Source organism: Leishmania panamensis, assembly GCF_000755165.1.
Source record: "Leishmania panamensis strain MHOM/PA/94/PSC-1 chromosome 14 sequence".
Lineage (NCBI taxonomy): Eukaryota > Euglenozoa > Kinetoplastea > Trypanosomatida > Trypanosomatidae > Leishmania > Leishmania panamensis.
Genome location: NC_025859.1, coordinates 509,978 through 532,144, shown reverse-complemented (window position 1 = coordinate 532,144; position 22,167 = coordinate 509,978). Strand labels below are relative to the sequence as shown.

Below are 22,167 nucleotides of genomic sequence, written 5' to 3'. Positions count from 1 at the left end.
CGCACATGCACACGGTGTCGAATTACCAGTAGTGGTGCTGAATCGTGCTTGGTGCTGAGTCATATCAGCGGGCCCACTACTGCAGCGGCGTTGGTGGTGCCTCGCCTTCTGGAGCAATCCACTGGGTGAAGAAATCAATCTCATCGCCCTTCACAGCGGCGAGGTATCGGCGCACGGGTACTTTGGGCCGGAGTTTGTGGTGTAGAAAAAACGAACCGAAGCACCGGAGTGAATGACGCCACTTACGCCTTTGGAGACGACGTTTTGTGGTGAGGAGGCGTCAGAGGGGGGGGGAGTCGCGAAGAGAACACTCAAAATAGTGTCGCCTCATCTTTTGGTCTTCAGTGCTCACGCATCCTCAGGGAGCACAACAAAGACACCAACGTGTGAGGTTGTTCGACGTGGTCAGTCGACCCACGTGAGAGAAAGGGGGAAGAAAGAGGGAACGAGAAGATGCGTGTGTGTGTGTGTAGAGAGAGAGGGGGGAAGCTGGTAAAGGCCCAGTGCCACTACCGGTATGGCTATGGCCATTGCCTGCGCGAAAAGCGATTAGGGAAACAATCAGCCCTGACATCCTTAAAAAGTATGAAGCACCGGAAGCTCACGTGCAAGGCAAGTCGTATACGTGCGCGCTGGTGATTAGAGGCCTACACCAAAGGAGCAGCTTGTAGGCCCCTCTAAGCAGGCTCTCCGCACTGCCGCATATTGTGGTGCAAGACGAATGAGTCAGGCATAAACATGCATGCGCACAGCTGGCGTCTGGCAGGGTGGTGGACTGTCAGTGTTGGGGTTAATGTTCGCATATATTTGCCACGAAGGAGTGGCAAAGAAAAGGAAAAACACACGACAGGCAGCGAGGAAGCTTAGAAGAAATGGTAGCTGCTGTAAGCGGCAACGTCGCCGCCACCCCAGCCTCTGCAGCAAGCACCACAGCGGGCACAGCTGCTTTCTCCCCGATTCTTTCGGCACCTGCTGCCACCCTCTACAAGGTGTCCCATACCATGTCATCACCGCTATGCATGGCCTCCGCGGGGTTGCCCCACAGCGCCGTCCAACTCGTGAGGTCTGCTTGCGCCTGCTGAATGTACTTTTGGTGAAGTAAGAAGACACCGTCGGGAGTGATAACGCCCTCGGCTGTCGTGCGGATGGCCGAGTCAGCAGGGTCCTCCGGCGCCATGAGCGAGGGTCCTTCCGGCAGCTGGACGTTGCTGGAAGTGACAAAGTGGTTCAGCAGCGCCAAGGAATCAAGGCCGCATGGCAACAACGCGTGAGGGTACATTCGAGCAGAGCAAACACGCAGAACGTCGCTCGGCACCGACGCATTGGGGCCCTCGCTGCTGTACAGGAGATACGCGATGTACGCCCAGAAGCCCTTATAGAAGGGATTTACTAGTGCCGAGTTGGCGTATTCGCCCTCCGCGCCTGCTGTTGTCATGGATACACGCAAACACACCGATGCCAGTGCAGCCCTGTGGTAGATAGCGTACTGACGCACCAGCTGCGACACCAGGCACAGCAGCGACTGCAGCGAGTGCCGCATGGCAAGGCGCAGTTCTCCCGGGATACCGAGGCGATCGAGTAACGCCTCACTTTCAATGGTGCCGCTTTCCACCAGCCCAATCGCACGCGAGGCGCGTTCGAGACTATCGACTTTGGTGCACACGATGACGCTGCGCATTGTGCACACCGTACCAGCAGAGGCGGGAACGCGAAGCGGAGTGCTGTTCGCCTTGTCAACGCTCGCTGCCGAGTCCGCGAAAGAAGCATCGAAGAGGCACTCCTTGGTCAAGGAAGAGGAAGATGCGGCCGCCGCAGTGCCGCCGCTTGCCAAGTTTGCCCGTACAGTGCGCAGCTTCTGCTCCTCGGCAAACCAGTATTCCTGCTGCGCTGCAGCAAGCTGCATACGGCGCACCTCGTCGTGGCTTGGTGCCTGCGTACGCAGAAGGTTGGCTATGTAGCTCTCGAGCGTCGAGTAGCAGTAGTCCAGCTGCTGCCGAATGGTCGACACATCACTAACATCGATCACCATGAGCACGAGTCCTGACTCGACATGATCGAGCGTGGGCAGAGCCATTGACAAGGCGCCCGCGTTGTCACAGCAGAAGAACTCCGTAGTGCGGCGCACTGTCCCACCAAGAGGAGCCATCAGGAACCCAGTAGACGAGCGCTGATTCCCGGACGCAAGCCCATCGTTAGCACCACCGCATCCGTGCGCAAGTCGCGTCGGGACTCGTTGAACCACATAGTCAAAGCACACACCCGACCCGTGGGACAGGGGTTTTACTCGATCTTGCGGCCCCACCCCTGTGCACTGCCGCGGCGTGCCACCCGTCGAGTAGGCGCCTGGCATATTACATCCGCCGACGTTCCGGTTAGGGAAAAGGGCCGAATCCTCGTCGTCGTCGGTGCTTGGGTGGTAGAGGGGTTCCCGGTCGTTGTTCGCCGCGACACCGCCGCTCTGGGGGCCGCCGTCAGTCGCGCCATCACTGCCAGCGTACTGTGCCTGCGCTGCGAAGCACAGGCGTCGGCAGAGGGTGCGCTTCCCACTGAGTGGGCGTCCGAGTAAGACGACGCGGCGCGACGTGTGCTGGGACGGCATCGACTCCGGTGCCGGCAGGTCAAGCACCGCCCACAGCGCAGCGGGGTCAAGCTCCACCGCCTCCACGTCCTTGGCCGCGTAGTGAGAAGCGTTAGACACAGTTGCTCTGGGGTTGCGTGGCGGCGCCGGCGACGCGGTCGAGCTCGCCGTCACGTTGACATCGCTGCCATCCCCCAAGCTAAGCAGATGCGACGAGGGCACAGCAGACGCCTGCGAGCTCATGAGGGGCATTTGTGATGGTGATTCTGCCAAACACAAACCTCTAAGCAACAGAGGAAGCGAAAGTAAGAGTTGGTTAGAACAAGCGCTCAGGGTACGCTGTGTTAGCTCCTTGGGAGAAGAGTGCGAGTGAAAATGAAAAGGATACGGCGGCACCCACTGGTAGGCTGCGTCCCAGCCACACACGTGCGCGAGAGAGGGAAGAAAAATTGAATGAGAAGGCAGCTTGCCCAGGTGTGACTCAGCGCACACCTGCGTACGCAGAGAAAAGAGAGAAACAGTACGGTGGCGTGGTGCGTCGCCGCACAACCGACCCGGAGAGTGCCCACACGCGCGCGAAGGACGCGAGACGAAGACTGGAGAGGGAGAGGGAGAGACAACGGGGGTACTGAAAACGTCCAAGCTGACATGAGTAGACGCAGCGGCAGAGGGAGTGGGGCACAGATCGCGTGGCTGCAGCAGCGCCTGCACTCTCCGTTCATGGCTCCCCGCTGCCTCTGCCGCGCCTCAGCATCAGTGAAGGGGGCGCGAAGTGCAACGATCGAAGCACCGCAGCACACAAAGAGGGGGAGGGGGGCACGACACACCTTCGTCGGAGCGCCAGAGGAAACAATAAGAGGGGGGCCTCGGGAGGAAGGGGGGGGGTGGCTGCTTGCGTCACCGAAGGTAGTGGCGATATGGCGCTTGTTCTAAGAGCTCACGGATGCCCGTCCCCGACATGCATCACCATCCGCCTCCCTTACTCTAAGCGAAATGTCTCTTTTTCTGCGCCTTTTTATTTTCCTTTCATGCGTTAGCGACGCTCGAGGCCTCACCCCGCCCCACCCACCGCCTCCCCCCCCCCCTGTCCCAGGCACTGCGGTGTTCCCCAGCGCGGTTTTCGCGAGACACGACTACATACGTGGCACTTTTCGAGAAGTTCACGCACACGAGAGCGTAGTGCCGGCTTCACCTTAGCGCGCAAACGTTAGCCAGAGACAGGGGCACCTACCGCAAGAACAAGAGGGAGGTGATAAAAGGAGTGCAGCGTGGTAGGAGTCAACGAAGAGAGAAGTCCGCGTCCGAGGACGATGTTGTGCGTCGTGGAGGAGCACAGCGAGGCGCTGTGCACGCCGCCTGAAAAAGTGAGAGCAACTGGAGTTGGCCCTAAGCAGCCACCATTGTGAAAATCCACTCTTCTCCTTTCCTCAACAGTTTCCGCGGCGCGCACACCCACCCACCCACCCCCCACACGCACGCAACAGCAGGTGCAGTATGAGTCACACCTAGGCGCTCTTCACCTTCTCCTGGCCACGCCCGTACTGCTCCATGTGGCGAAACGTGCTCATCATGTTCTCCTGAAACGTGTTGTAGCTGACGTAGGGAAAGCCGCGCTCCTTACAAAACTGGCGCACAACCGGTGCGAGGTAAGCGTAGTAGCTATGGTGCACTCGTGGAAAAAGGTGGTGCTCAATCTGAAAGTTGAGGCCACCGTTTATCTGACCCCACCACCAGCCACCAAAGTTGCAGCTCGTCTCCGTCTGACAGGCAACAAAATCGAGCCCGTCGCTCGTGCCAACCTTTTTGGCGCCGTCGAAGTTGTGTGACATGAGGAAGAAGCCGGCAAGGTAGAAGCCGCCAAGCACGTACTGCAGCAGGCAGTTCACCACGCCGTCGCCGAAGCTCGTCGCGTGCAGAAAGTTGCATACAAGACGGTAGGGAATGATGGAGAGCAGGCACAGACTCATGCCCCACTGCCTCTTGAGGAGACGCTGCTTCTCACTCGGGCCCTTGGCGAGGAAGATGATGTTCGAGAGCACATGCACAGGACCAAAGAAGGCCTCGAGAAGAACGATGTAAAACTGCTGCAGGCAGTAGGCCAGCCTGACCGGGATGCCACTGTGCAAGCGGAGCAGCGGAATATCAAGATCGGCGTCCCGCTCCGGCTCATTAGTATAGACGTGGTGGATGTAGTTGTGGTTCACAATCCAGCTGATGCTGCTGCCACCCAGCAGATCCTGGGAGAACCCCAGAACGCGGTTAACGCGCCAGTTGCGGCTCAGTGCGCCGTGGTTGGCGTCATGCTGGACGTTCAGGCCGACCATGGCCATGGAAAACGACTGAATCAGCGTTAAGAAGTACGCACGGTGGTAGAACAGGGAGTAGAGATCGAGCCCGAGCATCACCGCTAGCCAGAGCCCCGCCTTCAGGTAGTAGTACCACGGAGCAAAGCCCTTGGTTTGTGCAATAATTGGCTGAATTCTGCTGCACAACTCGAGGTAACTCTCGTAGCGCGGCTGCTGGCGTTGCTCGATGAGACTGTCAGGATGCACTTGCTCCTTGGGTACTTGGTACTCCTCGTAGAGCGCGTGGGGGAAGCGGCGGCGGTGGTAGGTCAGAAAGATCGCCGTGCACTCGCGGCCGTTGCAGAGTCGTACCATCATCGCACCGCCAGGGTGAATCCGTGCAAGCTTCTCCGTGTCATAGTAGGTGCCTTCAATCGACAGTACATCCTTCTTGAGGCCGGGCATGGGTGCGAGAGTCGGGTGAATAGCAGTGGCACTACACGTTCTCTTTAAACTTCGCCCTATGCGCGAGTATGTATCACAGTAGCCAGCCTCGATACGCGTGGAGTTAGCTAGTGTGTGTGTGGGTGTAGGTGTGCCCTTAAGAACGTCCTTCTAGGGCGCTTAGGCGTTACTCGCTGCAGGGTTAGGGGGAGGGGAAGATGAGGGAGAGTCAAGGGAACTTATGCAAAGAGAAGAAGAACTGTAACACAGGGGGTAGAAGCGTGGCTACTGTGCAGCCCGAGAGGGAGTACAAAACAGCGATACGCGTAAAGCTGCAGAAGAAATAAGTTGGAAAGGGAAGAAGACGCCTGCGGTTTTTGTGCGACCCCTACACGTAGAGGCACACGCCGAGCAGGGGCGAGGACAAGTGGATGACTCTGTGAGTGCACGTGAATTGGAAAATATGTGGAAGAGAGGAAGGGGGGAGCGGGTGGGGTGGGAGAGGGTTGAGGAAGCCACTAATGTAGAAGCCACGACACCAAAGGAGAAAAGAGTCGATTAAGAGGACAAAGGGGGGAGGAAAGTAGACCGCTACTTCGATCGAACGGGCGAGAGACACACGTCGAGTGTGCGTATGTGTGATAGACCGCGGTGATACAATGCTGAGAGGCACACAGATGAGAGGAAGGGGAATGGTGAACAATGAGGTGGACAGATTTGTCGAGACACCAAAGACACAGAAAAGTGGAAGAGGATGTCGCGTGCGTAATATAGGCGTGCAGATACGTGTGCGAAACCGCACAAGCAACCGGCGCGAAATGAGAGTTGAGGCACTGGCGAAGATGGCACGCAAAGAGAGGAGACCGGCAAGCGTGCGTCTTCTTCACTGAGTGCCATCTTTGCCTTCACACGCATAGGCTTGCACACATAGGCGTGTACGGGTAGGCGTTGATGCACATGTGCCAGCCTTTCCTGAGCCGAAAGGTGGCCGATAAAGAGGCACATCGACTCTCCCTCTCTTGCCAACGCCATGGGCTACGCAAGTGAGGACAGAGGGAAGCGTGCACTGCCCTCACATCCTGCAAGCCGCATCGGCTCTCCTCATCGCGCTGCTGCTCTCCTTGTGATGGTGGTCGGGGAACACCTCTTCTCCCTGTGCACACAGAGCGAGAAGAGCCTCTGAGCGGCAGCACAAAACGAAAAAGGGTAGCGACGGTGGTGGTAAGTGATGAAAGGCCGTCACCGGCGCCCTCGATGGAGTCAGGCACACGTCGCATCCCATAAAGGCCCATCTCACGCTGAGCGCTAATCTCATCTCTTTTGGGGGAGGGGTCCGCATGCGCATGTGACGCTCGGTCTACCGCGATGATTCCCTCAGCTCCTTCATCCCTCGCCCTCCCCTCTCTGTCCTCGAGCCACCTCCCAGGTCTCACTAAACTGAAGCATACATTGACGTGGTGAGACAGGGAGTGGAAGGGGGGAGGGGGGCAGCGAGCACCGAGGCAGAGGGAGAGAAGGGAGGCAGCTCAAAAACCAACAACAACAAACAGGCACACACACACACACACACACACACACACGCACACGAGCAACGCGCTCACCAACGTAGAAGGATCACAATACACCCCGCGCCGCACACCTCACCACACCCCCAACACTTGCGAGAGCCCATCAAACGTTGGTAGTGAAGAGAAGGAACTACGGAAAGAGAGACAACAACGACGACAAAGTTGTGCCTGGCGTGTACACGACTTATTCCCAGCGTACAGCTCCGGGTGGCAAATTAATGGAAGACACACGCATGCACGCGCACGGAGACGACACGTGCGCCACCACCGCATCTGACGATGGAGAGAAGACGTGATTTGGTGCCAAGACGTCCGTGAGAAGGTGGGGAGAGGTAAGAAGAAGGAGAGAGGACGTACACTCACAAAGGCCAGCATATGCTAGTTCTCCTGATTGAAGAAGAAGAACTGATGATGACCGCCGCGCTGCTGATGGAAACCTCCCGGGAAACCCCCCGGGAAGCCGCCTGGAAAGCCGCCTGGAAAGCCGCCTGGAAAACCACCCGGGAAACCGCCCGGAAAGCCGCCGGCAAAGCTGGTACCGAAAGACGGCTCACCCCGTTGCGCAGAGGGCTGGTTGACGTCCTCCCCATTGTCATACCGGGCGCGCTTTTCCTCGTCCAGGAGCACCTCCTTCGCCTCATTGACATCACGGAACATCTTCTCCTGCCGTTCTCGCTCCTTCTCCGTCATGTCCCTCGAGCGCAGCTGGTCGGGATGGCTTGACTTGGCCAGCTTGCGGTACGCACGTCGGATGTCCTGCGCCGATGCCGTCTTCTTGAGACCCAATATCTTGTAGTAGTCCTTGCGAGCACCGCTGCGCTTCAATTTCTCGATCGTCACTCGCATCTCCTCCACCTTACTGTCGTGCTGCCGCAGCTCGTGTGCCCTCTGCAGCGCCGCCTCTGCTGCTGCTGTGTTGTCATCAAGCAGGTGCAACTCCACAAGGCGGATATGTGCCTCGAAGACGGTGGGGCTGCTCGCGCCGTCGTAGCGGTCCACAAGCGCCTGACATACACGAATACCCTCGTCTGTATTGCGCAAACCCACTAGCGCTTCGCAATGCCACGCCGCCAACTGCTCTTCGTACGGCGCGTTCGGCTCCGCTGCGCGGGCCTCGGCGATCAGCTGTATTACCGTCTCAAACTTCTTGTCCTGCAGCCCCTTCACTATGTTATTCATCATGCGCTGCTGCTGGCGGATCAGTTTGTGCAGGTTTGCACACGGAATATGCTCGGGGTCAAAGCTAAGACAGCGGCGCAGTTCCGATATAGACTGATCCAGCGCGCCGAGGCTGCGCAGCGCTTGTGCGTTGAGGGCGATGACGTCGAGGTTCTGTGGGCTGCGCTGAGTGACATATTTGAGTTCCTGCGTGGCGGCGATGTTATCGCCTGATGCTAGCGCACAGGCAGCACGACGTAGCCGGAGCTCTACGCTGTCGCTCGAAAATTCGCGAATTACTTTGGCTAGGAGATCGACGCATTCTTTGTACTTGCGCAGGAGGCCCGCGTCGTTGGGGACTACTGTGTATGCCGCCACCGGCTGCGACCACAAGTCCGACAGGGCCGTCCAACGCGCCGTGTACCGCTCCAGATGGCGAACCTGCTCTGCCGTCTTCTGCGCTCTCTCAGGCTTATTGAGCGCTTTATAGACGCGTACAAGGAGCTGGCCATCCTGGTGGGCGTCCAAGAGATTGCCCAGCTGCATGTTCAGCGACATACGCAGTGCCAGTCCCTGTGGATGCTCCTTGCTGATGCTCAGGAGCATGTTCACGTCGTCCAGCGCTGCCGCGCGCTGCCGCATCATTGAGTAGAGCTCGGCACGACTGTACAGGGCACGCTCATTCTTGGGCCAGCGGGTGAGGACACCGGTATACTTGGAGAGTGCCTCCTGATAGTGTCCGCGCCCCTGGCCGAGGGCCTTGTCCCCTGCTGCTAGCATGACGCGGATCGTATCATATTCCTCCTCGACTCCGTAAGCAACGGAAGGATCACTAATGCAAAGCACAAGGAGACTGCACAGAAGCACTGCGTATGCCGATCGGCCCCACACGGACCACGGTGCCGCAGCAGGAGCGCAAGAAGACTGTGGTGCCCTGCAGTACCAGCAACTGCCACGGCTACGGGCCATCACGCCACCTAAGAGAGATGCCCTTCTAAGTATAAACAAGACCTAAAGAGAGAAAACAGTGCAAATGTGCGCCGGCAATGAAGTCGTTTGCGACCCTCCCGGCACTGAGGAGGGTGTTGAAGAGGCAGCCAGAGAGGAGGTGGAGAGCTGAGTGAAAACGGTGACATTTAGGAGATTCAGCGTAGTACAACGCAACGCCTCGCACCCGCCGGCAAATACGCACTCGTTCAATGCAAGTGGTAACAGTGCGGACATTGCGAAGAACTCACGCAATACCATTGCGCTGAGTTTGTTGGGTACAAAACGAGAAAAAACAGCCACAGCCATAACGAGGCCTGGCTGTATTTTTCTCTCCTGTAGCGTCATTGGCACCCCAATGACGCGGGAAGCGGACACCCTGAGCGTGGAAGCTGAACCCCCTGGTGCCCACACTCTGCGTGTGTGTGTGTGGGGGGAAGCCAGGCGCCCCCCTCTCCCTGCCAGTGCCGGGCCGCTTCTGGTGGTGACAGGGCCGAGCGCCTCCGGCGTAGCGAGGTCCGAGCGATGCGTCGCTGCGGATGCCGGCGGTGAGGCCCTGGGTGGCGCGGCGTCGGAGCGGCCTGCCGGCTCGAATGCGTTTGCACCGCGCCCGCGATGGGCCAGGCGCCAGCGTGACCCGAGCCTGTCTCGTCCGACCCTCAGTGCCTACCGGTGTGGGGAGCCCTGAGCCCCCTCTCCTTCCCCCGAGGGGGACTGGGGCTGGGGCGGTGCTCGGATGGCTGCGCGGGTGGACTGCTCTCTCGCGTGCCTACGGCTGCTTCGCACGGTGCGATGGGCCAGCGAGGGGCCGGTGTAGGGTGGAGCTGAGCTTCCTGTTGTATGGCACGAGGCAGACACGTTGAAAAGGAGAAAGCGGCATCGGCAGCTCATGGGCACTGAATGCGAAAAGGGGCTTCTCAGATGGTAGTGACACACCGCGCCTTCTGCACTATCATCGGTGAGTCATGAGGGAAGTTCGTGAGATGCTCGTTTCCCTCTCGCAGTGTATGTAGGTAGCATGACGGTGAAGGCAGCCGCACCCTGAGTGATTGCTCTCGAGGTAAGGGAAAGAAGGATGGCGGGTCTGAGTATGCCCGTGCGGAGAGTGGGGTTGTGAGTATGTGGAAGGGCGTCTCTCACCGACGCGTGTTTTCGCAGCGAGGCAAGCGCACATCCGAAAGACTTTGATCGCGGCAGTGGCGCTCGTCTTCGTCTTTGTCGTTTAAGGAGAAGGGGGGGTGACCAGAATAAAGGAGCGAGGGAAAGAGAAGAAGCCTCTGGTTGCCCTCCTCGCCCTCCCCACTTGATCTATAAGCGTGACGTTCTCTCTCTTCCTCTCTACTTCTCCCTCAAACCTGCTGTCAGCCACGCTCTGCCATACCCCCTCACACCATGCTTCAGTCCAGTGCGTACTGGCAAGGGCCCTGCCGCATGCCTCAGGATGGCGGTGCACAAGAAGGCGAGGTCAACTACGATAAGAGTAAAGTCAGACCAGACATGCCGGCGATATACAGAGAAGACAAGGAAAAATAAAAGCCGGGGCTTGCCAACACAGAGCGAGGCGCAAAGGGGAAAGACAACGGGAGAGAGGGAAGCGATAGGATGCACAGGCACAGCGCACAAGGGAGCCAGGCTGAGGTGTGCGCATACTACCACACAAAATCCATAACACGCACGCACGACTCCCATCCTCCTCTTCTTTGTTTACCTTCACCCTTTCCGCTCCTCCTCGTGCATTGCATGCCTTTTCGGATCTCCAAGTCTGCCTCAGTCATTGACTGGGGCTCGGTAAACATGGGTTTACTCTGGCTGCGTGGGCGGGTGCGTGTGCGTCCGGCACGACTCACAGTCGACTTGACTTCTGAGCAACAGCGAGGAAAAAAAAAAGGAAAACCCACTTCAAATCGCAGCACGGAGACAACAACAACAAAGCGCCGGCTAATGAAGTTTGGGGAGACGTAGTGTTCGAGAACCCTTCGTGGGGTGCAGCAGCGCTGGTTGTATTTGCTGTGCTGAGATGGGGTATCCAGGGCTACCGAGGGGTTGCAAAGCTGACGCTCGCGCTACAAGCGCACTCAGCGACACGACCTCGCCATGTCGTCCTGCTGACAGCACAGCTCTTAAAGCGACGATACATCCCTTCAAGGCAGACTAAAAGAACATGACGCTTGGGCAGCAGCATTCATCACTGCGGACGCAGCCCCCGCTGCTTTCCTTCTCATGCTCACCCACCACTCAAACCTGCCCACCCACCCACCCCCTCGCTTCCTTGCCATGCAGTGCCTGTGCGGTCTGGATCTGAGCCCGCACTGAGCTGAATCTATGGATGAGGCCCCCCTGCAAGTCCTCCTTTTGGTGGGGCCACGCTACAACTCCTTGGGAGGATCGCCCCAGTATTTGATGCGCGCCACGTCAAACGTGGGGATCGAAAAGGTCGTCGCAAACGCCTCCACATCCCTGCGGAGGGCAGCCACACCGGAGTACTTTGGCAGGGCTTCGACAAAGTCATTCAACTTGACCGAGCCCACCTCCGTCTGGATTTGCTTGGCCAGCTCAATGGCGCGGTCGAGAAACTCCGCGATAACCCGCATGTCTGCCTCCACCATCCCGCGAGAAGTCAACGACAGCGTGCCAACACGAATGCCACCAGGCGTCATGGCACTCTTGTCTCCAGGAATGGTGTTCTTGTTGACGGAAATGGAGACGGCGTCGAGCAGCTTCTCCATTTTGCTGCCTGTCAAGCCGTGGACCCTCACATTCCATAGCAGCAGGTGGTTGTCGGTGCCACCAGAAACGAACTTGTGACCCTTGGCGCTCAGCGCGTCTGCCAACGTGTGGGCGTTGGACTGCACTTGCTTGGCGTACACCTTCCACTCCGGGGTGCACACTTCCCGCATCTGCGTGGCGATAGCGGCGATTTGATGCTCGTGCGGCCCGCCCTGGCATCCAGGGAAGACAGCCTGGTTGATGCGGTTCTCGTAGTCGGTCGGCTTGCCCTGGAAGTCCTTTTTGCGGTAGAAAATCATGCCAGCACGCGGCCCGCGCAGGGACTTGTGAGTGGTGGTCGTCACCACATCTGCGTATGGAAACGGGGACTTGAGCGCGCCACCGGCAATCAGGCCAGCCGTGTGGGCCATGTCCATCAACAGAAGACTGCCCACCTCATCACATATGTGACGGAACCGCTCGTAGTCAAAGTCACGCGCGTAAGCCGAGGCGCCGGCGATAATCATCTGGGGTCGAAACACCAGCGCGACGGACTCGAGGGTGTCGTAGTCGATCAGGCCGTCCTCCTTGACCCGGTAGGGGAAAGACTCGAAGTAGATTGACGTTGCGCTTACCTTCTTCTTCGGTGTGTAGAAGCCGTGTGTGAGGTGGCCGCCGCTGGGCAGGTCAAGGCCCATGATGCGGCTGTGAGGCTCTAGCAAGGCAGTGTAGGCAGCGAAGTTTGCCGGTGACCCGCTGTAGGGCTGCACATTAACCCCCCACACCTCGGGGTCGAGGCCAAAAGCCGCCAAGGCACGCTTCTTGGCAAGGTTCTCGACCATGTCGACGTACACGGTACCGCCGTAGTACCTGTTGCCGGGCTCTCCCTCGGCGTACTTGTTCGTCAGGGCAGAACCGAGGCACTCCAGGACCGCCTTGGACGTCAAGTTCTCCGAGGCGATCATCTCCAACCCGCGGAACTGGCGACTCATCTCAAGCTCGATCATGTTCGCCAGCTCCGGGTCCTGCTCAGCCAGGGTGGGGAGGAGCGACGCCATTTCGGAGAGGTGTAGGGAAAGGGGGAAATGAGGAGTGCAGTCGAGGTCGTCGAGTGAAGAGCCTCATAGAGGGGCCTGACGAAGAGAGAAAAATAAAGGAATCGCGGCCCCCGACTCACACTCAAGACACAAACAACGCCGAGGGCGAGGTGGTGTGTATACAACGCGACAAGGAGAAAGGCAGAGAGCAAGAAGAGTAAAAGCGCAAAAGACTCGTGTGTGCTGGCGCGTGTCTGATACCCTGTAACTCTCTCACTTCTCGGCGAGTATGCGAGAGGAGACGAAGATGAAGCACAGCTTTAGTAGACTTCGATGCTAGTAGAACTCCATCAAGAGAGCCGCCAGTCTCCGTACATGGATGGAACTGTATGTATATGCGTAGATGCACACACAAACGTACACGTACGTGTGCGCGTGTACGTGTGCCCCGCCATCCGCCTCGCCGCAAAGAAAAAGTGGAGATGAACCGTGGCGAACTTGCAGACGGCCACAGTGAAAGAGAACGAGGAGGTGAGCCCAATGGGAGGAGTGCCGCTTTACACACACACCTCTGCCACACCGGGTGGGAGGCCCGCAAATACTCAGTCCAGCGCTCACAGCGCACTTCTTTGTCGTCGTTGTCTCACTCCAATACGTGACCGCCTCCTGCCATACAACAGGAAGCTCAGCTCCACCCTACACCGGCCCCTCGCTGGCCCATCGCACCGTGCGAAGCAGCCGTAGGCACGCGAGAGAGCAGTCCACCCGCGCAGCCATCCGAGCACCGCCCCAGCCCCAGTCCCCCTCGGGGGAAGGAGAGGGGGCTCAGGGCTCCCCACACCGGTAGGCACTGAGGGTCGGACGAGACAGGCTCGGGTCACGCTGGCGCCTGGCCCATCGCGGGCGCGGTGCAAACGCATTCGAGCCGGCAGGCCGCTCCGACGCCGCGCCACCCAGGGCCTCACCGCCGGCATCCGCAGCGACGCATCGCTCGGACCTCGCTACGCCGGAGGCACTCGACCCTGTCACCACCAGAAGCGGCCCGGCACTGGCAGGGAGAGGGGGGTGCCTGGCTTCCCTCCCTCCACACACACACGCAGAGTGTGGGCACCAGGGGTTCAGCTCCCACGTGCGGAGGTGTCCGCTTCGCGCGTCATGAGGCGATTAGGTCGCAAGGGCGACGAAAGTGTTTACAGCGAAGCACACGCACATGGGCCACAAAGATGAGAAGTTGGCAGCGGTCGAAGTTTCTACGGTGAGTGTGGAAAATCCCGAGCTCAGCCGTTATACCGAAAAGAAGGCGATATGAATGGTGGAAAGCAGCGCATAGCAGTCCAGGTACCAAATAGGGCATACGCTTTGCTACACCCCTGCCGCTGGCTTGTGTGGAGTGGCAGCCCGTGGAGAGGCAGACTCGGGTTTGTAAACTGATGGCCTAAGAGAGAGTCTGTGCGTCTCTCTGCAAAACATGAAGCAATGTGGCAGGAGGAAAATCATGGAATACGAGAGTAGGAGCAAGAGCCACGTACGTCGTAACACTCCAGAGGTTCGAATAGCAGAGGAAGCTGGAGAGAAAAAAAAACGGCAGTGACAGAGGCCTCCCTTCCCCTCCCCTCCCCTCCCTCCGCTCGCCCTCCACAGCACACCCCTCTGCCTCTGCCATTCTCTTTCGCATCACGCAGTAGGGGGCAGCAGGTCCTCCTCACGCAGCTCCAGCGCGCCTGAGTCGTAGAGCCCAGTAGGGTAGAAGTACACCGAGAACACAGGCCGCCCAGCGGGTGCGCCAGGTGACACCTCCTTTGTCAGACTCTCCGCCGCCTTGAAGGCCTCCGTGACGCTGTCGAAGCGCACCCACACCCGCAGCTGCTCCCGACGCGTCTCCTCAGCAGATGGCACTGGGGTCTCCTCGCCGGTTTGTGAACGTGCGCGTGTGAGTGATGTGGTGACGGCATCCTCGGCATAGACACGCGCAGCCATGCTGCGCAGAAACCCAAACCGGCGGCACAACTGCTGTACTTGCGCCAGCACCGGCGCGCACAGAGGCGACTCTGCCGAGGGCGAGGCAGACGCCTCTGCGATGGCGGCCCCACTCCACCCCTGAACGGGGCTATCGTGAAGGAATCGCAGTAGTAGCGTGGAGCTTGGCTTTCCGTGGACGGAAGGCCGTTTAGCGGTGCGCAGCAGCATCCCCGGGAGGGATGGGTCGGCAGCGGTCATGACATAGCCACCCGCTGCAAGAGACGAGGGCTGAAACACGAGCGGTGAGGACGGTACGGCCTCGGTAGCGAGCGACGGCGACGCTGTCCCCTGAGACGGCTTTGGCGATAACGGGTAGTCTGGTTGCAAGTCAGTGCCGCATGCACCGACAGAGGCTGAAGTACCTGTGACCGCTTTGGACTTCGCCGCCAGTGCTTTGAGCTTGTCGAGGCGACTACTGATGCGAGATCGGGCATCGCTGCCCTCGAGCTTGCGTGTCTTGTGCTCCACCTCGAGGGCCTCTTTCTCCATCATGACCGCCCGCTGGATGCCGAGCGCAGCACTTTCCTTGATGCGGTGCTGGTGAAGCTCCTCGGCCGATAGGCCCAATAGGGGAGCACTCACCGCTGCCAAGGACTGGGAAGCGAGCGACGACGCAGAGAGCGCCGAGGCGAGAGCGTTCGGCTCCCGCTGCTGCTCCGCCACGGCCTCGTCCTCGCGCTTGCGCCGACGGACATACTCGGTAAAGACGACATCGCGGTAGTGGTTGGGTAGCGCCGGGTTGTACATTAAACCACGAAGAGGGGGTAAACGGTGTGCACACAGGTGGGGGGTGAGTAAAAGAGTGTTGGGGGTCCGGGTGATGTGCTGGTAGAGCTATTAAGACTTCGTTTAAGCGGACAGGTGTGCGGCAGGAACGCAGAGCAACGGAAAAGTGAAAAGGCAGCAAGACAGAGCAGTTGATCCAGCAGCGGGGAAAAGGGGGGGGCTGAGGTTGAGAGGGAGGAGGAAAAACAGCGACAAGCACTGATGTCACCCATGCGGCAGATAAAACGAGGCCGAGAGAGGGAGCTACATTCCTCGCTCTTCTGTCCACGGCTGAACACCCCGCTCTGCTCTTCCTCTGGCACTGACATGGACTACAGGTCCGTCGGCACAAACTCGAAAAGCAAAGGACGACCTGCAGGACAGCCCTGTAGCCCCGCCCCAGTCGGTGGGCACCTTTGCACACCGAGCGAAGACGTGCGTTCCTTTTTTCCCCCTCGTCGTTCGCTTCGTTCTTGTGGCGCTTTCGTTCTTCTTCGCACACATTAGCGGCAGCGGCAGCGATGATGATGGCAGCGCACGGCAGCGGCGGCTAAGGAGATGACCACGAACAGCCCTTCCTCAAAGAACAAAACATCGTAAGTGCAACATTCCAATGAGAGAGAGAAAAAGTAGGGGCGGGGGGAAGAAGAGAGAGCGACTCGCCCAGACGGTGGTGAGGATACAACACAAGAGGAGGAGAGAGAGGCGCCATACATACGTTAACCAGAGACCAAACAACAGCAACATAACAGGAAAAACACGTGCGGGGGTGAGGGGGGGGTGAAGAACGGAAAGAGGGGAACCGACACACCGCCCATCAACAGCACTACGACTACCCGCCGCCGTCAGCTCGACAAAAAAAGTGCAAAGAAACACGCGCAGTGGCATCAACAACACGGGCCGCACCAACGCAAGGCAAAACACAACGCGTTGCGTTCCAGTCGAATCCAGAGCGGATGGAGTAGCGGAGGAGGGCACAAACGAAACAAAAAAAGGAAGAAATGTGGAATACAGTTCAACGTGTCTGCCTCGTGCCATACAGCAGGAAGCTCAGCTCCACCCTACACCGGCCCCTCGCTGGCCCATCGCACCGTGCGAAGCAGCCGTAGGCACGCGAGAGAGCAGTCCACCCGCGCAGCCATCCGAGCACCGCCCCAGCCCCAGTCCCCCTCGGGGGAAGGAGAGGGGGCTCAGGGCTCCCCACACCGGTAGGCACTGAGGGTCGGACGAGACAGGCTCGGGTCACGCTGGCGCCTGGCCCATCGCGTGCGCGGTACAAACGCATTCGAGCCCGCAGGCCGCTCCGACGCCGCGCCACCCAGGGCCTCACCGCCGGCATCCGCAGCGACGCATCGCTCGGACCTCGCTACGCCGGAGGCACTCGACCCTGTCACCACCAGAAGCGGCCCGGCACTGGCAGGGAGAGGGGGGCGCCTGGCTTCCCCCTCTCCACACACACACGCGCGCAGAGTGTGGGCACCAGGGGTTCAGCTTCCACGTGCGGAGGTGTCCGCTTCGCGCGTCATGAGGATGACGAGAAGCAGAAGACGCAGGGAGAAAGCGCCTGCGTCAACGGTGACGCGACAAGAACAAGGAGGATAACGGACAAAGTCGCAAAGTGACGCGGGGTGCGAGCGGCCGTCTATGGCGGACGTGCACAGGCGCGCCTCTGCAAAGAAGAAGTCAACCACAAAAATAAAAAGAGAGAAGCGACAACTCCCCCGCTGCTGCCGCCGTGTCTGCCGTCTACCCGCCCCGCTCGGTGGTACGGTGACCATGCCAGAGATGACTCCTCCCCCTTCGTGCTTTTTTTTCCGCTTCGGCAATCTTCCTCATCCATTGTGAGTCCGGCCGTTGCCTCGCAAGCCGTCCGCACGCCGTGCATTGCAGATGCTTCTCTTCTTGCTTGGACTCACTCGGTTTGAGGCGTCGTATTGGCGAACAGTCGGCGGGCGTACGCTTGCGTGTGGATAGAGGGGAGAGTTTCTTCGCCATCCTTGGTCGTGTTGTATCTGGGAATAGAGAAGAAAGGCAACAGCTAAGCGCTGCGCACGACCAATCCAGCAGAAACCACCTACCTCAAGTACAAAGCGAGAGAGCACTTGACCGTAGAGGATGGGGATAAGGGTCGAGGTGATGTGTAGGGCGTCGTCCTCATCGCTTCACACACACACACACACACACACACACTCATTCACCCCCCTCCCCTCCTCCTTCCGTGTTGCCCCCCGCTCCTATCCCCCCTGCCACTGGGATATACAGCTCCCCTCTTCGCTTAACTTGTGTCGCTATGTATTGCCTCTTGTCGCCCTTCATGATTACCTACACCCCTCTTGCACCCTCCGTAAGGACTGGACCCATCCCCAGAGGGGAGTCGCCGACATGAGTCAAACTGCCTCCCCCTTTCCATGTGCCGTATTCACCCTATCATGCGACGGCGACAATTATGAATGAGACGGTGAATACAGCTGCACACGTGCGCACGAATGCGGTGCAGCGTGTTGCATATTTGCGCGGAGACCTGTGGTGCGGATTAGCGTGGGGAAAGGAGGAAGGGGGAGGCGAAAGGCGCACTACCGATCTCCCTCTTTCTCGGCTTCACCCCGCCATCTCGTACGTGTCGTGCTGATGTGGATGTCCACGACTACGCACATGGGTGGCAAGGAGCACGAGAGCGAGGAGTGAGCACAGGAAGCGAAAACATGAGCACACAAGTAGCTAAGCCAGGGGAAAAAATGAAGAACACAAAAGGCTTGAAGCCCCTTTTGGATGAACACGAACAGCTGGGCATATGCTAGCCGAGCAACGCACAAACGCAGAGGGGGGAGAGAGGCCACCACAAATCGCGGAGGCACACGCGAAACCAATTCGATGGGGTTGCAGAAAGGCGTAAAGAACGAAAGGGACAACCAATTAAGAAAGCACCAACAGCAAGTAAAGAGAACTCGCACGCAGAGGGGGGGGGCGAAGGGAGGAGAGACATCCTTTTCCATCTCGCCAAGCACAAGCACACTCTGAACAAACACACAAAAGAACGCGCACAAACGGGAGAAACAAAAGAGAGAGAAAGAGAAAAAAAATGCATGAGGAGAGCTAAAATGTACGAAGGAAAAGAGAACAGACGCAGCAGCAGCAGGGAGGGAGGGGATAAAGAAGAACGTCGAAGAGAGGAGCACAAGCAAACAAGCGCAGCTCGCAAATATTCTAAGAAGGCGAGAAACAGTGGGGACAGGAGAAATGACAAAGAGAGCGCATAGCCAAGAGGACGGAGAAAATGTTTAAAAAAAAAAAGCGACACACCAGCAGCGCACTGGCACGGTCTTTCGTTGTTCTTCAGGCTCCAGCACAGAGAGAGAGAGAGACAAACTCATAGGCAAACACATTCGAGTGCACCGCTCGCCTTAGACATAAAACGACGGATGTGGTGCGGTGTTGACAATGGGGATGGTGACAAAGTGATTGTGCGCATGTTTGCTTACGGAGACGAAGTCGGCACCAACCAGGGAACGGATGTACACAGCATGGGTACGTGCATCTCTTGTGGGCCCTGATGTTGCTTTTTGTGTGTGTGCGCGCGCGCTCTCTCCTGTGCAACTGCGCGCCAGTGTGTCGGTGTACGACTACCATTAAAAAATGCGAATAAAATTCGAGTCACTTGCTGTTTTCCCCATCGCTCAATGTGTGGAAGGGGTGCGTGTGGGCGTGATACGTTACCGACTGGGACATCACAGCACAACTTCACTAGCAGAAGCAAGCAAAAAGGGAGGAAGGAAAACGAAAGGAAAAGTGCTGCCTTTGCTCCTGATCGCTCCTGCAACCAAGTCATAGCCCTTCCCATCCCGCCACAGCGGGCAAAACTATGGCTGCAAACAACGGCCTCTGACCTGGAGAGCCAACAGAGAGCAGTCATCCCTTGGGGCAGGAGTACAGAGAGACGGGGCGAGAAGGACCATGAAGCGGTGGTGTAACGAGGGAAAAAGTATATAGCACAAGCTGAAGTACGTGACTACAACATAGAAAAACGGTGTGCTTGCTTGTGTGTGCGTGTGGGGGGGGGGAGGGGGAGGAAATGACAGAGAAGAATAATAAAGACAACGTGTTCCATTTTGCCTCCACAGTGGGTCTACAACAACAACAACACACGAGTAAAGAGAGACACGCACACACCCCTGCGATTTGAGCGCGAAAACGACACGGCTGTGACCCCGCCACTGTAGAGGGTCCTTATCATTCTCTCGCCGTGCCCACTATTCCACCACGCACAAGCCGCCAAAGCCGACGCCTACACAACCACAGCGCACCTACGCAGCTCTGTCGCACGGCGGCTACGTCAAGGAGCCGGGCCAGCTAGCACCGCTTGGCGCCGTTCAGCCCCACGGCGATCTCACTCGGCATACAGCGCAGGCCAGGTCCAGCACGACGCCCAAGGCAGCTAGCGAGTAAAAACAGTAGACGCATGCGCATATGCGCTGAACGGTCGACACGGCTCGTAGTGAGCGAGCACAAACACCCTCACGACCGCCCGTCTCCTCGGCACAGCGCCAGCCCAGGCCTGTCCGCCAGCACCAACAGCTCGCACAGCCGAATACCCCAGGACGGGCTGCTGCAGGCTGAGTGGCTTCCCCAGAGCGAGTAGGGCACTGGGCCCTGAGATACCACGCACGGTGAGGTGGTCAGTATAAATCACGGCTTCCCGGTAGAGGGGAAGAGGAAAGTGAGATGAGAAGGGAAGGCAAACATGCGCAAGGGGCACGCGCATGCGAAGAAGCAAAAAGAAGAGGCCAACCGCCGCGGTGTGTCCCTTTCCCTCTGCCGTTTGTTCCAGCAAACCGTCAGCTGAAGCGCAGAAGAGCAAAGAAACGCAGGACGGGATAAACAAACGAGAGCCTACCACGGACACACACGGACATACCGACAGAGGGAGAGAGAGAGAGACGGAAGCCACAGTCATACAGCGAAGAGACGCACAAAAAGACACTTCACGAAAATGAGGAAAGCGAGATTGAGAGAAGGAGAGAGAAGACCGTTTCCTTCCCCCGTGTCCGCCTCGTGCCATACAGCAGGAAGCTCAGCTCCACCCTACACCGGCCCCTCGCTGGCCCATCGCACCGTGCGAAGCAGCCGTAGGCACGCGAGAGAGCAGTCCACCCGCGCAGCCATCCGAGCACCGCCCCAGCCCCAGTCCCCCTCGGGGGAAGGAGAGGGGGCTCAGGGCTCCCCACACCGGTAGGCACTGAGGGTCGGACGAGACAGGCTCGGGTCACGCTGGCGCCTGGCCCATCGCGTGCGCGGTGCAAACGCATTCGAGCCCGCAGGCCGCTCCGACGCCGCGCCACCCAGGGCCTCACCGCCGGCATCCGCAGCGACGCATCGCTCGGACCTCGCTACGCCGGAGGCACTCGACCCTGTCACCACCAGAAGCGGCCCGGCACTGGCAGGGAGAGGGGGGTGCCTGGCTTCCCCACACACACACACACGCAGAGTGTGGGCACCAGGGGGTTCAGCTCCCTCGCGCGGAGGTGTCCACCCTGCGCTATTAGTGGAGGGCACAACGGACAAAACAAAGAAACACAAGATGATGATACAGCTCGTGCACACGCACACACACACACACACGCGGAAAGGTGGCCGCAGCAGAGAGCGAGCGAGTGCACGCGTGAGGAAGAACGAGACGAGATCGCAGCAACAGGGGCACAGACACCGATACAAGAGACGCCTAGAGAAACGGAGCGAAATAGAGAGCAGCTCGCCCACCCATTCAACGGTATAAGATGCCCTCATGTTCTCGCTGCAGGTGTGGGATACAGAGGCACCGACAAGAGGGACGTTTTGAGGAGGAGCACAGCACGATGTACGAGAGGCACACAACGGAGAACAGGGCTAGAACGTACACCCACATGTACTTGTAAATACCGAGTGCCCTTCACCAGTGTGAGAGGGAAGATGGAGGAGAAGAGCGAATGTGTTGAGAATCACCTTGGACACTTGTGTTCTGCGCTTGTTCGGATGAACGGATGTAAAGAGCGTCTGCGGTCGTGCCGCTTACACCCAAGTTTCCTCACTCAATGTGGTATTTAAGGGCTGCCTGGATTACTCTCGGATCGGGGCTCACAAGACTCCTCCGCCCCCCGTCCTTCCGATCTGCCTGTCTCACATGACGGAGACGAAAACGAGGGGATGAATGAGCAGGATTGATGTTAACAGGCCAAAATAGCAAGCAGACCCAAACGCGGAGTCCGAATGGCTGTAGGACGAAGGAAAACACGAAAAACAAGCAAACGAAGAGCATTGCGAGGGTGTGGATCCAAGTATGCAACGGAGCGCTTGCGACCAATACACTGGTGCCCCTTGTTCGCTCTGACCGCCTGGGGGAAGGGGGGGGGCAGGGACGGACTGAGCACAAACAAGACGCGAATGAGCGCTTCAAGAGGAGAAAAGCGAGAAGAAACCAAGTCGTTGACAGACTGCCACCAAAAATGTGCTGACCGGCTGGGGAAGCGAAAGACAGCGGAGCTGAAAGGCAGGGGGGGAGAGAGTAGGGCAGAAGGCGATGGGCGAACGCCTGCATCCACGGCCCGTGGCACGTCTCTCACCGCGATATTCAAATATACAATAACAAA

At 58.6% G+C, this 22,167-nt stretch overlaps 5 protein-coding genes across 5 annotated transcripts, besides 5 other annotated features; all 5 read right to left on the bottom strand.

The window, feature by feature from the left end:
- Window positions 1-982: 982 nt before the first annotated feature.
- LPMP_141330 (hypothetical protein) lies at window positions 983-2,830 on the bottom strand (the record flags this gene model as incomplete). Its single annotated transcript, XM_010699062.1, has 1 exon — window positions 983-2,830. The coding sequence occupies one exon, from the start codon at window positions 2,828-2,830 to the stop codon at window positions 983-985; it is 1,848 nt and encodes a 615-aa protein (XP_010697364.1).
- A 1,253-nt stretch (window positions 2,831-4,083) lies between these two features.
- On the bottom strand, window positions 4,084-5,328 carry LPMP_141320 (delta-4 fatty acid desaturase, putative; the record flags this gene model as incomplete). Its single annotated transcript, XM_010699061.1, has 1 exon — window positions 4,084-5,328. The coding sequence occupies one exon, from the start codon at window positions 5,326-5,328 to the stop codon at window positions 4,084-4,086; it is 1,245 nt and encodes a 414-aa protein (XP_010697363.1).
- Window positions 5,329-7,253: 1,925 nt separating this feature from the next.
- LPMP_141310 (hypothetical protein) lies at window positions 7,254-8,813 on the bottom strand (the record flags this gene model as incomplete). The annotated part of the gene is made up of 1 exon (XM_010699060.1): window positions 7,254-8,813. One exon carries the CDS (start codon window positions 8,811-8,813, stop codon window positions 7,254-7,256), a length of 1,560 nt encoding a protein of 519 aa, XP_010697362.1.
- Window positions 8,814-9,383: 570 nt separating this feature from the next.
- Window positions 9,384-9,893: a repeat region.
- Window positions 9,894-11,386: 1,493 nt separating this feature from the next.
- On the bottom strand, window positions 11,387-12,784 carry SHMT-S (serine hydroxymethyltransferase (SHMT-S); the record flags this gene model as incomplete). Its single annotated transcript, XM_010699059.1, has 1 exon — window positions 11,387-12,784. The coding sequence occupies one exon, from the start codon at window positions 12,782-12,784 to the stop codon at window positions 11,387-11,389; it is 1,398 nt and encodes a 465-aa protein (XP_010697361.1).
- A 643-nt stretch (window positions 12,785-13,427) lies between these two features.
- Window positions 13,428-13,915: a repeat region.
- A 522-nt stretch (window positions 13,916-14,437) lies between these two features.
- Window positions 14,438-15,529, bottom strand: LPMP_141290 (hypothetical protein; the record flags this gene model as incomplete). Its single annotated transcript, XM_010699058.1, has 1 exon — window positions 14,438-15,529. The coding sequence occupies one exon, from the start codon at window positions 15,527-15,529 to the stop codon at window positions 14,438-14,440; it is 1,092 nt and encodes a 363-aa protein (XP_010697360.1).
- A 1,037-nt stretch (window positions 15,530-16,566) lies between these two features.
- Window positions 16,567-17,068: a repeat region.
- Window positions 17,069-19,794: 2,726 nt separating this feature from the next.
- Window positions 19,795-20,219: a repeat region.
- Window positions 20,220-20,584: 365 nt separating this feature from the next.
- Window positions 20,585-21,081: a repeat region.
- Window positions 21,082-22,167: the final 1,086 nt, after the last annotated feature.